A 13,033-nucleotide genomic window follows, 5' to 3' on the forward strand; every position below is an offset into this window, starting at 1 on the left:
TACTATTTTGACATAAATAATTGCAGGCGCTTTTTAGACTTGCTAGCAAGAATTGATCTTTACACCATGTATATCAATTATTTTGCATCATTTTTAAACTATAATGGTTGAGATCTGTTTAATATAATTTCGCATCTTTTTTTTTAAAAAGTGTATCTAAATGAATCTTGATGCAAAGCTAAATTGAACAGATTATAATTTTGTCTACTTACAATAAAATCTGCATTTGATATCTTTTTTAAAAAAGAAAATAAAGCCCCCAAAAGTTTCATTGATGAATACCTACCATGCTTTGTAATGACATTAAACAATTCATTAAGAAGTTAGTGTTGGGCATTTATCCTAAAAAAGTTGATTTCCCAAAAAGTTCAAAAACTATATCATCTTTAGACATATAGATTTCCTTAGTAATTGGAACAGTCAGCATTTAAAATCTGGGTGGAGAAATGTTGATAATTGAGAAGACTTTGTTCTATAGGATTAAGAAGATTGATGTGTTTTTCCCCAAGATAGTTATATATCAAAAGCAGCATCTGAATTTCTTTTGTAGAAAATTGTATCTATTTTCTGCTCTGATGTATGCAGGATCAGTTGGTAAAAGAAGATAATATTGATGCTGTGGGCAAAAAGCTTCAGGAATACCACACTCAGTATCAAGAGAAAAGTAAAGAATATGACAGATTATATGAAGAATATACCAGAACATCACAGGTATATTGCAAGTTGATTTACATTCTCGTGGTGACCTATGGAAAAAATAGAATTTGACAGTAAATGCCCATGCAAATGCCCAATATGTAATTAGATTTTGTGACTTGAACCAAGCTGCTATATTAGTAGTTACAGTATGTATAGTTGTTTCTTTACAGAATTTTACATTCCTTTACCATCCTTATATTCCTTCTAAACTGAGATTATATCATAATAATCCAGGTGGGAACTATTCTTGCAGAATGCAAGAATTACAGGGTGGTTCCTATTTTTGGCAATAAACCTTCTGGAACAGGAAGCATTTTGATGTGTACTAGACATTTTGAGATACAACCACATCTGTAATGCTACAAACTACTTCCTGTTCTTTATTTCTAAAATAAACTCCCAGATTGGTACATTCAGGAGAAAAACAAAACATATCAGAAAAATTATCACGTCATTTGTGAAAGCTCCTTCTCATATCTTATCAATATTTCATGCAAATGGACCTGTGCTGACATTACTTTTGCTTCTCAAGTTGCTTCCCTCCTTAAACTCTCTTGTGCTTCTATATTAAGATCTAGAGCTGGAGGGTTCACATTTTGATGGCTAGGTTCACTTAGTTCTTCATGGTTGAGGCCACTTTAATTTCTTTATTTACATATCATGTAAAGCTTTGGGAAAGGCAACAAATCTGGATTTGAACCAATTTTAATCAAATTTAAAGTCTCAAAAACCTGAATTTTGTAAATTTTGCCTCCTAAATTAATAGTGTGCAATATTTTCATATAATGGTAATAAAAAGTCATTCTAATGCTTCTGGTTGTAAATTATCCTCTTTTAAATGGACTACTTTATGCAGGAAATTCAGATGAAGAGGACAGCAATAGAAGCTTTTAATGAAACAATTAAAATATTTGAAGAGCAGTGCCACACCCAAGAACGGTATAGCAAAGAATACATTGAACGATTTCGAAGAGAAGGGAATGAGAAAGAAATTGAACGGTAAGTCTACCAAATACTATACCTACTAATAATATTTAGTTCAATGTGGTAACTACATTGTCAGCCCCATATTGTTTAATTGTTCTCACTCAGCTTCGAAGTAGCTGCATTAAATATTAAAGAGTACCTAAATAACTAATTTGGAATCATTACATAAATATGCAGTTTTTAGCTATGAATTACAGGAATGTTCTGTTGAGTTCAGAAAGCTTAATGGTTTTAACACAAGAGCCTTTTTTAAAAAAATATTTTGAATGTCCATTTTCTGAATTAAGGGACAAACAGTTCAGGTACATTTAAATAATTCTTCATTATAAAAATGATAATTGAAATTTAAAAAACTTAATTATGCTGTTTGAAAACAGCAGAAACTTTGCAGGACAGACAGAAACACAACCAAGCAGAAAAATTTAATAACACAATCCTGTATTGAATGAAGTTTGTATATATTCTAGAGGTATAAGTGTAGCAGCAGAACAATACTTAATTATATAACCGAATTTCCTTTTAGTTCAGATTCTGATACCATATGCAAAATCATCTTTAAACAGCATGTCATTCGTCTTCCTCACAGTATCATTTAAATATTATCTGAAAGAAGGAAATGGTAGTGGTCAGTCTGAGGACAAAACAAGCCCCTCCTTGGTGTAGGAATGTTTGAAAGCTGGGGGCAAGTGTGAGTTGCCAAAGGTAGACCAGACTAAGAAACAAATGCCATATGAATCTAAGGCCATTAGAACAACTACAGTAACAGAATCTTGCGCGTCGGAATGTGCCCCACTCCTCCCTCATTCTATCTTTGTGTGAATTAGAGAGAGCCCTGTTTGAGGCATTTTCTTAAATTTGTTTTTTGGGAAAGTCTCTGTGCTTATCTGATCATTAGCTTGGTCATGGATCCTTCCGCTGTCCTTCAAAGCCATTCTCTATGCTCTCTACATCAGGCTTACGTTTATCATATTCTCAGCCCTCTTTCATATTTGGGCTAGGACTTCCTTGGATTGAGATATTTCATCTTGTCAAAGACCCAGCATTTGGAGGCTGGCAAAAGGCAAGAGGAGACCTCAATGTTTCCCTTTGAGATCAGGGTTCTGTCTTCATCACTTCTATCAGCTAAGACACATCAAAGCAGTTTGTAGGGATACAGGTACATGCTAGATATTATAAGCGTTTTTCCTGATATAATGAAGATAATTTAGCTGATTGAGGTTGACACGAATATATATATATCATTAATAAAACTTTGAGGCTTTTTTTTTTTAAGGGAGGAACTGGAAATACTGTAGGATGTTTTCAAGTCGAACGAGAATTACTCTGTGGAATGCTTGCTATTGATGTGGGGACTATATAATTATGAATAAAATATGTGCAACTTTTAAAATCAGAACTTAATATTTTAGTTTGAGAAGTGTATTTGTAACTTTTTAAAACACTAGAATTTGTTTTATAGGATTATGATAAATTATGAAAAATTGAAATTACGCCTGGGTGAGATTCATGATAGTAAGATGCGACTGGAACAAGATTTGAAGAAGCAAGCCCTGGACAACCGAGAAACAGACAAGAAAATGAACAGTATCAAACCTGATCTTATCCAGTTACGCAAAATCAGAGATCAGTACCTTGTGTAAGTAAGCACAAGCTAAGCAACTAACTATTATTCACTACCTACTGCAACACTCTACTTTAATTCAAAGAGAATGATAACAAAACTAAACAAGATATTACAAAAGCATTTTAAAAATATTTGAATAGTTTTTAATTATATACATGGTTTCTGATTCAAATTGGGATTCTAATTACAAGCAAAAAACCATGGCCAATCAGGTAAACTTCCTCACCTCTGCTTGCCTCTATTAATAACATAGTATAAGGTAAGTGAGTCTCTTGACACAAAAAAATTGCAAATTTAGCTAGCCTTTTCAATGCTTGTTCACTACTATTCTTGTTCCATATTCCCAGATAATTTGAAATGAAAGGCAATGCAATGTTCATAGACTAATTAGTTCAGTTATGCCATTCTGCAGTATGGTGACTTCGTGCATTAGTGTTATGATGATTGGGAGCTTCATTGAATAAATCAGCCATTCTCTCTCATTACTGAGGGAAGAAGAAGGAAGGATATGTTCTTATATACCACAAATATTTTCTATGCCATAATCAGCTGTTTTTGCCAAGAAAGAAAATGCCACATAATATACACACACACAAAAGAAGCACAACTGTCTTTTTCTCTCTTAAACCATTATTGTTGGGCATAGCTCTGTGATAAAACCATTTCTATTGATAAAATAATAGGTCTAGTATTCTTGGGATCTTGGAGAGGCATTTGATGGAATGATCCAGATTATTATAGAAAGTTAATAACTAATATTGTCTCTCTTTGGCAGCTGGCTTAATCATAAAGGAGTAAGGCAGAAACGAATTAATGACTGGCTGGGAATCAAAAATGAAACTGTTGATGAGTAAGTGCAATTGTTTAATGTTAAATTGCTATCAAATTGTATTTAAAATCCTAATAGATCTGCATACAGATCTGTGCTAGAATAAGGTTGTCACCGCATAAATATGCATATTTTTCTTAATCAAATTATCATGTCTAAAATCCATAAGAACAGCCGAATAACACTAATATTTTCTGTTTTATATACTTTCATAAAAAAGTAATCTTTATTATTGTAATGCATTTTATCATAGGTAGCATATAACATCAAAAATGTAACCAATGCTTCAGTACCTTCTTCTTTCATTATTTTAATTATATGTATGGACATTTATATATGAGATAACTGATACCTACTCCACAGTCGGTGCTATGCTTCTAACAGAAGTTGATGATAGTAGTGTTACAGACTCTTTTTAAGGCAAGGTTTTGCTGATGTTTGCATACGTTGTTTTATTCAAGAATAAGTGATCCTATTATAAAAAGTAACCCCGCATTAAGGAGAAAGGATTTGTTCTTTTCCTAGTACATATTTTATGAATGAGGAAGATGAAAATCTGCCACATTATGATGAAAAGACTTGGTTTGTGGGAGACATCAATCGCATCCAAGCAGAAGATTTGCTTTGCGGGAAACCTGATGGAGCATTTTTAATTCGAGAAAGTAGCAAGAAAGGCTGCTATGCTTGTTCTGTGGTGTAAGTATTGGCTTTATGAATTACCTGAAAGCTCTTGGCACACTTACGAAACGTAACTATATTATAGGAGCTTGCTTTAGGGTGGGAGTGGTTCAGTGTATCTGCTTTTTGTTTTGAGGATGTTTTTTTCCTTTTAGTTCTTAAAAACATTTTAAAAACCTAAAAAGTAGACTTGTTCTGTGAATTCTGTACAAGTAAAATATTTAAACTGAGATGGGATGTGATGGAAGATAGCCACAGTAATTGGTACATTATTTTGCTAGGCAAAATGATCCAATCTTTAGGAGAGGTGCTTGTGTCTCTGATATGGCTTAAGAAGGCCAATCAACAACATAGAGAAGGCTTTTCTTGATAGTGTGTTTTTCTTGTGAGATAGCCTCACTTTGTGATACATACCAGCGTGTTTTAACTTGACTTTTTATAATGGACTTCCCCAGCCACAATTGCCCTAATATTTCTCTTTTTGGGGAACTTAGTGTTTTATACAGTGAGAAAATCACTAGAACAAGCAGCGAAATACAAATCTTTTAATGAAATAAGTGATACAATTAATTGGAATTTGAGGCTGTTTTTATTTAAAAACTGGGGTTTTGTTCATTCTCACTCAAATTCTTTTGACAAAATATTTCATTCTTCAGTTCTCCCATTGTCTAAATTCTATTACTTAAAAAACAAAACTATTTTGGTAGAAATAGTATACATGTAATCTCTTAGATACAGCTTTACATTTATTAAAAGTATAGATGTCTTAATGGTCTGAAAATCTTCTTAAAAATAGCTGGGATTACAGAGCTGAAAAAAAATATTCTTAAGCTATGTGGTCCATTAATTTCTGAATCTTTTTATTGTACTCTTCTAGCTGATGTATCACATTAAATATTGTTTCTTTTCCTTAACAGAACTGAAGGCGAAGTTAAACACTGTGTGATCTACAGCACTCCAAGAGGTTATGGCTTTGCAGAGCCATATAACCTATATAGCACCCTTAAAGAATTAGTCCTGCATTACCAGCATACCTCTCTCGTCCAACACAACGACTCTCTAAATGTCCGTCTTGCTTATCCTGTCTACGCACAGATGCCCTCCCTTTGTAGATAAATTTTAGGAAAATGAAGTATAGGTGAAGTGTTGGTTATCTCAAATTTCTTTTCTACAATTTTTATTAGAACTCAGAGGGCATTCTTTCTCCTTAGACTGCTTGTTTTGCACAAGAAGTGATATGATGAATGTGAATTGGAAACTTAGCAGCAACAGCTTCGGGAGAGGTACCATAGTGCTACCTGAAGATCAGCTGTGTTCATAAGGAGACTGCCTCTTGCTTTCCCAAAAAGAACAAGAAAACTCTCTCAAACTCTGTGTTTAAAAATCCATTGAAGCAAAATTGAGGAAACATTTTTGCTTGGCACCATCAATGGAATTTCTACATGGATTTTTCTTTTCTGAGGTATTGGTAACGTCTTTCAGTCTTAAACTCCAGGAAAATAGGAGGAAGGCTCACTTAAAGAAGCTTTTCCTTGTTAATTTTAGCAACTTTGCTGCAAATTAGAATAACTTACAAATGAGGGCTCATCTTGATGTAGCATGGTATTTGGTGAGGAGACCAAAGGAACTTTGGGGGAAGTTTCAGGTTCATTCTTAAAAGAATATCCTCAAAGAAATGTTGCTTTATATATTAACAACAATAACAAAGTTTCAGTTTCAACAGCACTACAGATCTTCAAATTAAAAAAAGCAAACTTTATCCAACAAAACTTCTCTCATTGCTGGACTGAGCACTTATGGGGATAATTGCATTTGCAATCGCACACTTGCCAAAACTTGAAGAGAAAATTATGAAAGCTACAACTTTCTCATGTCATTTTTATAACTGACCTGATGTAACTGCACCACTTTTCCCCATTAGTTTTTAACATTTTTCTTTTCTTATAACTATTTCAGATGTTCTTTTTAAAAGATACTAAGCTTTGGAATGTATACTAGAATGAAGCGGGCTCTTGGCATGTTTTTTAAAATGCTTAATAATTTTTGCTGTTTTGAAAACATTGTTTGATTTTGTTTTTATAAAAAAAAATTCTTGAAAAGTGCAATGGATTGCTTCTCAGTGGCTTGCTAAACCAAAAAAAAAAAAAAAACCCTATGAGTGCAGTCTATATATTGTTAAAACTGGCTACAATAATTTTACTTGTAATATATTTGACTTGCACCCTAAACCATTAATTCCATTGCACAGATTGTATACATATCCTTATAATTCATTGTTGTTTTGCCATCAAGCAAATATTTGGGTAACTGAATTTTGTCAGACTGCTCAAGCTATAAAAGTGGTAGAATTTATCAGAATATAAACAGCTCTGCTTGGTTTTCTGCTGTCATCAGATCCATCTAGATTCTGTGTAGCATCAAATAATAATAGCAAATAATGACAACTGGATCCACTAGACTGAGAATTTGTGCTCCTAAAAAGGCTGTCATTTTGTCACTACACATATGATTTTCTTGAATCTTCTCTGTATACTTGAGCTAGAACAATTACTCACACAAAGGGGGAAACAAGCAAACTCAGCATGAAGTGCATGCCAGAGGATTGGGACATGGACCTCTTCTGTCTTTACCTTCCTTTCATGACATCTTGAGCCCCAGACTGTTACAAATGTTTACATATAGCAGAATGCACTACAGAAAGCATACGTATTATGCAGAATATGAAATTGCTAAACAGAAATTGAAAAATCTTGAGTTCTAATCATCAGCTGCAGGGGCCAAAGTAGAAATGCTTAATATGTCCCAACAGCACTTCTGATTTGCACTATTCTACTGCCATTTAAGCCAAGAGCTGCAGTAGTCTCTTCAGAAAAAAAAACCCTGGATTGACTGTAGTTCTTTGTGAAAAGAACTGTAGCTGTGTAATCCCTAGGCTTCTGCATAGATAATGAATGACCCTTTCCCATCTTCTGAAATAAAGCCTGGACACCACACTTTTCTTTTACTCACCAGCAAAACTTCTATTGCTAAGTGTGATTTTGAATGTGCTAGTTTTCAAAAATAGCACGGAGATACTGGTCTGATCTGGCACTTGCTCATTTTTCAAGTACTGGTTAGGCTACAGAAGTCAAATGTCAACATCAGTGGAACTTTTCTGGGCCTTCAGTAATCAATTTTGCTGTTTAAAATATAACTAAATATAAAATGAATTGCCAGTATAAAAATCTACCAACTCCCACTATTATGAATAAATTTCACCTTGTTTACCCATTCGAGCTCACCAGAATTTGTTGATTTCAGTAAATTCTGAAATGTACAATTCCTTTAAACATTATCTATTTCATGTACACCTCAGGAACCACCATGATCCAATTTATGAATATGGCTCTATTCTTTTCTACTCTCTAAAGCCTAATTGAAATATATAGGGAACATGTTTTAACATCTGCATTCAGCTTCAGCAGGCATTCTTGATTTAATGTCCTTGAGTGCAATATTTTTTTTTTTTACATTAGTGAGACTTAGCTGACCTCAAGTGGCAGCATTCTTAATTCTCCTGGCTGATTGTTAGGCTTAGCTGCCCTACAAGCATCACCAATTAACAGCAAAGCTAAAATGAACGGAAAACAACAAAATTCCAGAAGTCTAATCAATGAATGAAAACGTACATCCAACGCAAAGCAAAGATATTTGCTTTTGAAAACAAAAATATTTGGGTTGCTAAGAATATGATTTCAAACAAAATGCTGATGTTGATGATCTATCGATTTCTTTGTTTTTGCAGTGTTAAATGGTAATGGGTGGATGAAATAGTGTTGTCTAATATGCACAGTTATGGCTGAGAATTTTTCAGTATTTTTTTTTATAAGTTCATCTTTTATGCAGTTGCTAAATTTGCTGTGACACTCAGCGGGTCACGTTAAAAACAACTAAATGCCAGTACTTCTGGTACTTAATTTCTTTGCCAGTGGTGTTTAATAAGAACTAATGCATACATTTAATTGGAAATTTCAAGAAGCAGTACTATCTAGGGTATAACTTCTCTTTTGCACTCTTAGCCCTAAGAAGAACCCTGAACCGTTCATTTAATCATATAAATAGTTTATGAACTTGAGACTCATTTTAAACGTATTCAAGGCCTCATATGAGCAAATGGGAACTGTTTGTTTCTCCATTCCCTCTTACACTGCCTCAGAAATTACTTTTGTATATTTTTGTTTTTCATAAAGGTCATATAGACTAACACTGTTACAACTTCTTGCACATCTGTAGGATACATTAGAATCATGGCCAAAGCATGAAATTCTTATGCTGGAATACAATACTCCAATTTCCAGCTACGTCTATCAAATCCATCTACACTGAACTCATTTATATGCAATTTGTCCAGTCATATTGCATTTCAATTATATAATGTAGCACTTGGATTAAAATAAAAGAAACCACATCAATTCTACAAGACACCAACTTGCATAATCTCAGGAATAGAGACAGGTCATTTAATCTGTCTTGGAATAGGTAGATACTGATCTGTTTAAAGAAATAGGGACATGTTTAGTGCTATGTTATGGATTTGGAGGGTAAACATTGGCACTCACTATGGAAAGTCTTGACAAGATGTACGGTGACTTAATACAGTGTTTGTTCATGTAGCAATTTTGCTTTTTTGCTCTTTTTTCAAATCTGGAAAAGCCCTTTTTGGTACTTGATTTTTTTTCCTGATGAAATGTATGGTTGTTGGGTTTTTTGTTTGTTTTTGTTTTAAATTTTATGTATCTTAAATTTACAGTTAATGGGGAATAAAAAGCTAAAGTGGTAGCCCGTGTATTGTGGCAAACTTTTTATTTTTAGGTTACAGGTTACATGTGGATTATAGCCAAGCATTTTAATATATGGTCAACCATTGGTTTCATGTTTTTATTTTTTATTTGTGCACATTAATTCTTAAATCAGTGCTTTATGGTTTGGGATATTTGAATATATTTCTGAAGTAAATTTACATACAGTCTTCTTTTGCCCTTAAAGAGAATTGTAGTTGGAAGCAGAATTCTTCTTTTCATTTCTTGAAACTCCCTACTTGCTTAGAAGAGTATAGCCAAAATTAACTGTAGATTCGACTGTCAGTAACTTTAATAGTAAAAGCTATTCTTGTACAAAAAACAAAACTGAAGGTCTTATTCCAAGGATACGGTTGTTTTAAAACACTACAGTGGGAATATGAAAGTTACATTTAGAAAAGAAAAAAAAAGAATGGTTCGTTCTTTCTGGATTGATTAGGCAGATGCTAAAGTCAACATTAAGAATGAGGAGCCACCATTAGTCTCTGTTGCTGTCTTTGCCTTTTCTTTATACCTGACCCATCAAGTCTTTCTCTTCAAACCCAGGCTTTTCTCCACCTTCCTAGAAGCTTTAGGAATGTCACAATACTTCCTGCAACTCACCTCTTGCTTCTCCATTGCTTAAGTCAAGAAAAATATTCTGTGTCATCAAATGGTAGAGAGAAAGTTGCTGTTGTACTTAGGCCAGCAGTCTATCCTAGCATACTTTTAGTGGCTGTATTTCTTTGCCAATGGTAGATGTCTTCATTACCAACAGTGCCTCCCTTCCATTCTCATATGTTATCACTGGTCTAGCAATCTTCCACTATATCACAGTGGGGAAAGAACAGTGAAATGGAAATGGCAGTTAACTAACGCTATGGAAATGCTGGGGTGGGGGGAAGCTTCTATTCCTTTGGGATATTAACACCCTCACAAAACTAAAACAATTGAAATAAATTTCAGTGAATATTAGGAGAAGCAGAGTATTTTACAGATGGTACTTAATGTCAAGGAAACTTAACATGATAATTTCTACTATAAGCCCCATACGTTGGAGAAAACGTAAAGAAATATATAAAAGTCCTGTGAAGTTGTTCAATCTTTTTGGATTGAATTTTTGGTTCCAATGGGGTAGATCACAATCCAGGAACTTGATTTTATATTAGTTGAACTTCCAACTAATGCAAAAGCCACATTGAAATACAAAGAATCGATTGTTTAGCAGGTAGCGATAAGAGTCTGGAAAAGAGGAAAGGATTTGAATATTTCTATATATAGCAAATATGCAAGGAAATTAATGATGACACAAATGATTTTTACTTCAACTCATTTAAACTTATTTATGCCCAACAAAGACATAACAATTGTCCACTATCCAGTTTATTAAGATAATAATGTTAGGTAAATGTTTAATTATGGGATAATTTTTGTCCCTCCCTCCCCCTACATGCTAACTTGCAAGTTAAATCAGTGCCCTGAAGCATTTTTTGCCCTATAGAGGAAAATGGAAGAAAAAAACAATCTGGTGCCTGAAGGTATTTGCACTCAGCAGGGGCAAAATACCAGCTTGTGAATTAAATTCACAATTCCTGCAATCTGGAGTGATTCAAGTTCACATTGTTACTTTGAGGTTTGTTTGGTTTTTTTTTTAAGTACCTTAATTGTATACACCTCAATTACTTGTTTACTTTGTTGGTTAAAAAAAAAGCTGGTATTCTATAGGCAGTTCTATAGGCAGGTGGGAGGGAAATAATTTTGTTTGCTCTAAAAGGTCAATACCAATAATATGACTTTTCTTAAAAAAAAAAAAAAGGTCTAAATCCTGCCATTTTGGCTGGCACCATAAATTTAAGCCGATTTTTTTTATTTAATGTCTTCAGCAACATACCTTGATACAAATAACTCCTGTTAACTTAGAATATAATTTAAATAGCTCTCCACAGCAAATAGCACAGAAGCAACTTTTGAGTTCAACAGAAGAGAACTGAAACACTAAAAATAAAACAATGGGTCATTTAAAGTCTGCTTTGATTTTCCACATTATTTTTGTAATCTGCCTGCAATGGTGGAAGTTAACACCTAGTATTTTTTTAAGACAGGGAATAAAGATTTGTAGGAAAACAACTATTTCCAGGCATTTTTAGAAGACCATATTCTCCGTATCTCTTCATCACAGCTGTTTGTGGCAGTTTGCACCCTACTCCAGGCTAGCCACCTGTACAGAGTATTTTGAGTTTGGGGTGACTGATTATAAAGAAACATGAGTCTGTTAATTGAGTTTTGCAGCCCCATATGATCTATTGGTCTGCACCTTTTCTGACTGTGTATTTGAGTGTGTGCAAGTGTGCTATATGTATATAGATAGATAGATGGAAAATGGATCCACCTATACATTTATATGCATTAGCCATGACATTGCTCAACTGAATCCAAATTGCCACTTGCTCTTGCTAGACCTATTCAGCCGTAACTGGGATCATTGTTTGACTGCCCACGCTACAAAAAGTAAAATGAGTCTTATCTCACTTCAAATAAAGCAAAGTTGTAATGCTTTCTACAAACCCTAAATTCTTTTGAGATAAAGTAACATTTTCACTTTTTTAAAAAGTGAAAGTCACATCATCTAGAAATAGTGTGCAAAAGAGAGCAGTACTGTAGCATTAATTGCAACATATGGAAACAATTATATCTGTAGATATAAATAGAACATTATTTTCTCTAAGAATATACGGTTATTCATTTTAATGGAGTATGCTAGGAATGTGCACTCCTTTATACAACTCACACCTAAGCACTGCATTCTTAAAATACATGTTGGTTTTCCTCTTAAGGATACTCTTTATCAAAAGATTTGCTACTCATGAAGCCACAGCTATTGTTTTTATTTTTATTCTTTTTCATATGAATTCTAGCATGTAATTTTGGTATTCGTGTTGGTATGTAAAACTTGTTCTGTCATTTTATAATGTAGCCCAATTCATGTTGTTTAACTTTCGAAAAGAAACTGCTTCATGAAGAAAACAGTTGTATGTTAAATCATATTGTAGTTTCTAGATGAATAATGCAACATCATATGTGTCACCAAGTGTACTATGATGTTTCTTATGTTTTTTATTTTTAAAAAATAGATGGTTGAGCTTTGGAATTTCAGACACTAAGCATTCTGGCCTATTTTGCTTCAAAATAAAAAATGCAATAAAGATTGCAATAAAGCACATTTAAATGTAATGTTTCAGAAGGATGTACTGACCGCTGTTTCTAATAAATTCAGAAATACAGCCTAGTTGGTATGATGTGATGGTAAAAGTATGTTGGCTTTCTTTTGACAATGTAGCATTTGATTTCTTATAAATTCTTATAAATCTTGATACTTCAGTAATTATATCATTGTGGAAT

General features: G+C 33.5%; 1 protein-coding gene across 3 annotated transcripts in view; it reads left to right on the forward strand.

Annotated features, from left to right (window-relative positions):
• The window catches only part of LOC120297322 (phosphatidylinositol 3-kinase regulatory subunit gamma), a 43,428-nt gene extending 33,786 nt beyond the window's left edge, over window positions 1–9,642 (forward strand). For all 3 annotated transcript variants that reach the window (XM_039319820.1, XM_039319821.1, XM_039319822.1), the window contains 6 exons: window positions 586–711; window positions 1,556–1,698; window positions 3,146–3,322; window positions 4,086–4,160; window positions 4,665–4,835; window positions 5,735–9,642. In XM_039319820.1, the coding sequence (XP_039175754.1) occupies window positions 586–711; window positions 1,556–1,698; window positions 3,146–3,322; window positions 4,086–4,160; window positions 4,665–4,835; window positions 5,735–5,933 (891 nt within the window). In that variant the 3' untranslated portion in view covers window positions 5,934–9,642. The remainder of the gene's footprint in view (window positions 1–585; window positions 712–1,555; window positions 1,699–3,145; window positions 3,323–4,085; window positions 4,161–4,664; window positions 4,836–5,734) is intronic.
• Window positions 9,643–13,033: the final 3,391 nt, after the last annotated feature.

This window comes from Crotalus tigris, unplaced genomic scaffold, assembly GCF_016545835.1.
Source record: "Crotalus tigris isolate CLP2741 ecotype Arizona unplaced genomic scaffold, ASM1654583v1 scf7180000023617.9722795, whole genome shotgun sequence".
Classification (NCBI taxonomy): domain Eukaryota; kingdom Metazoa; phylum Chordata; class Lepidosauria; order Squamata; family Viperidae; genus Crotalus; species Crotalus tigris.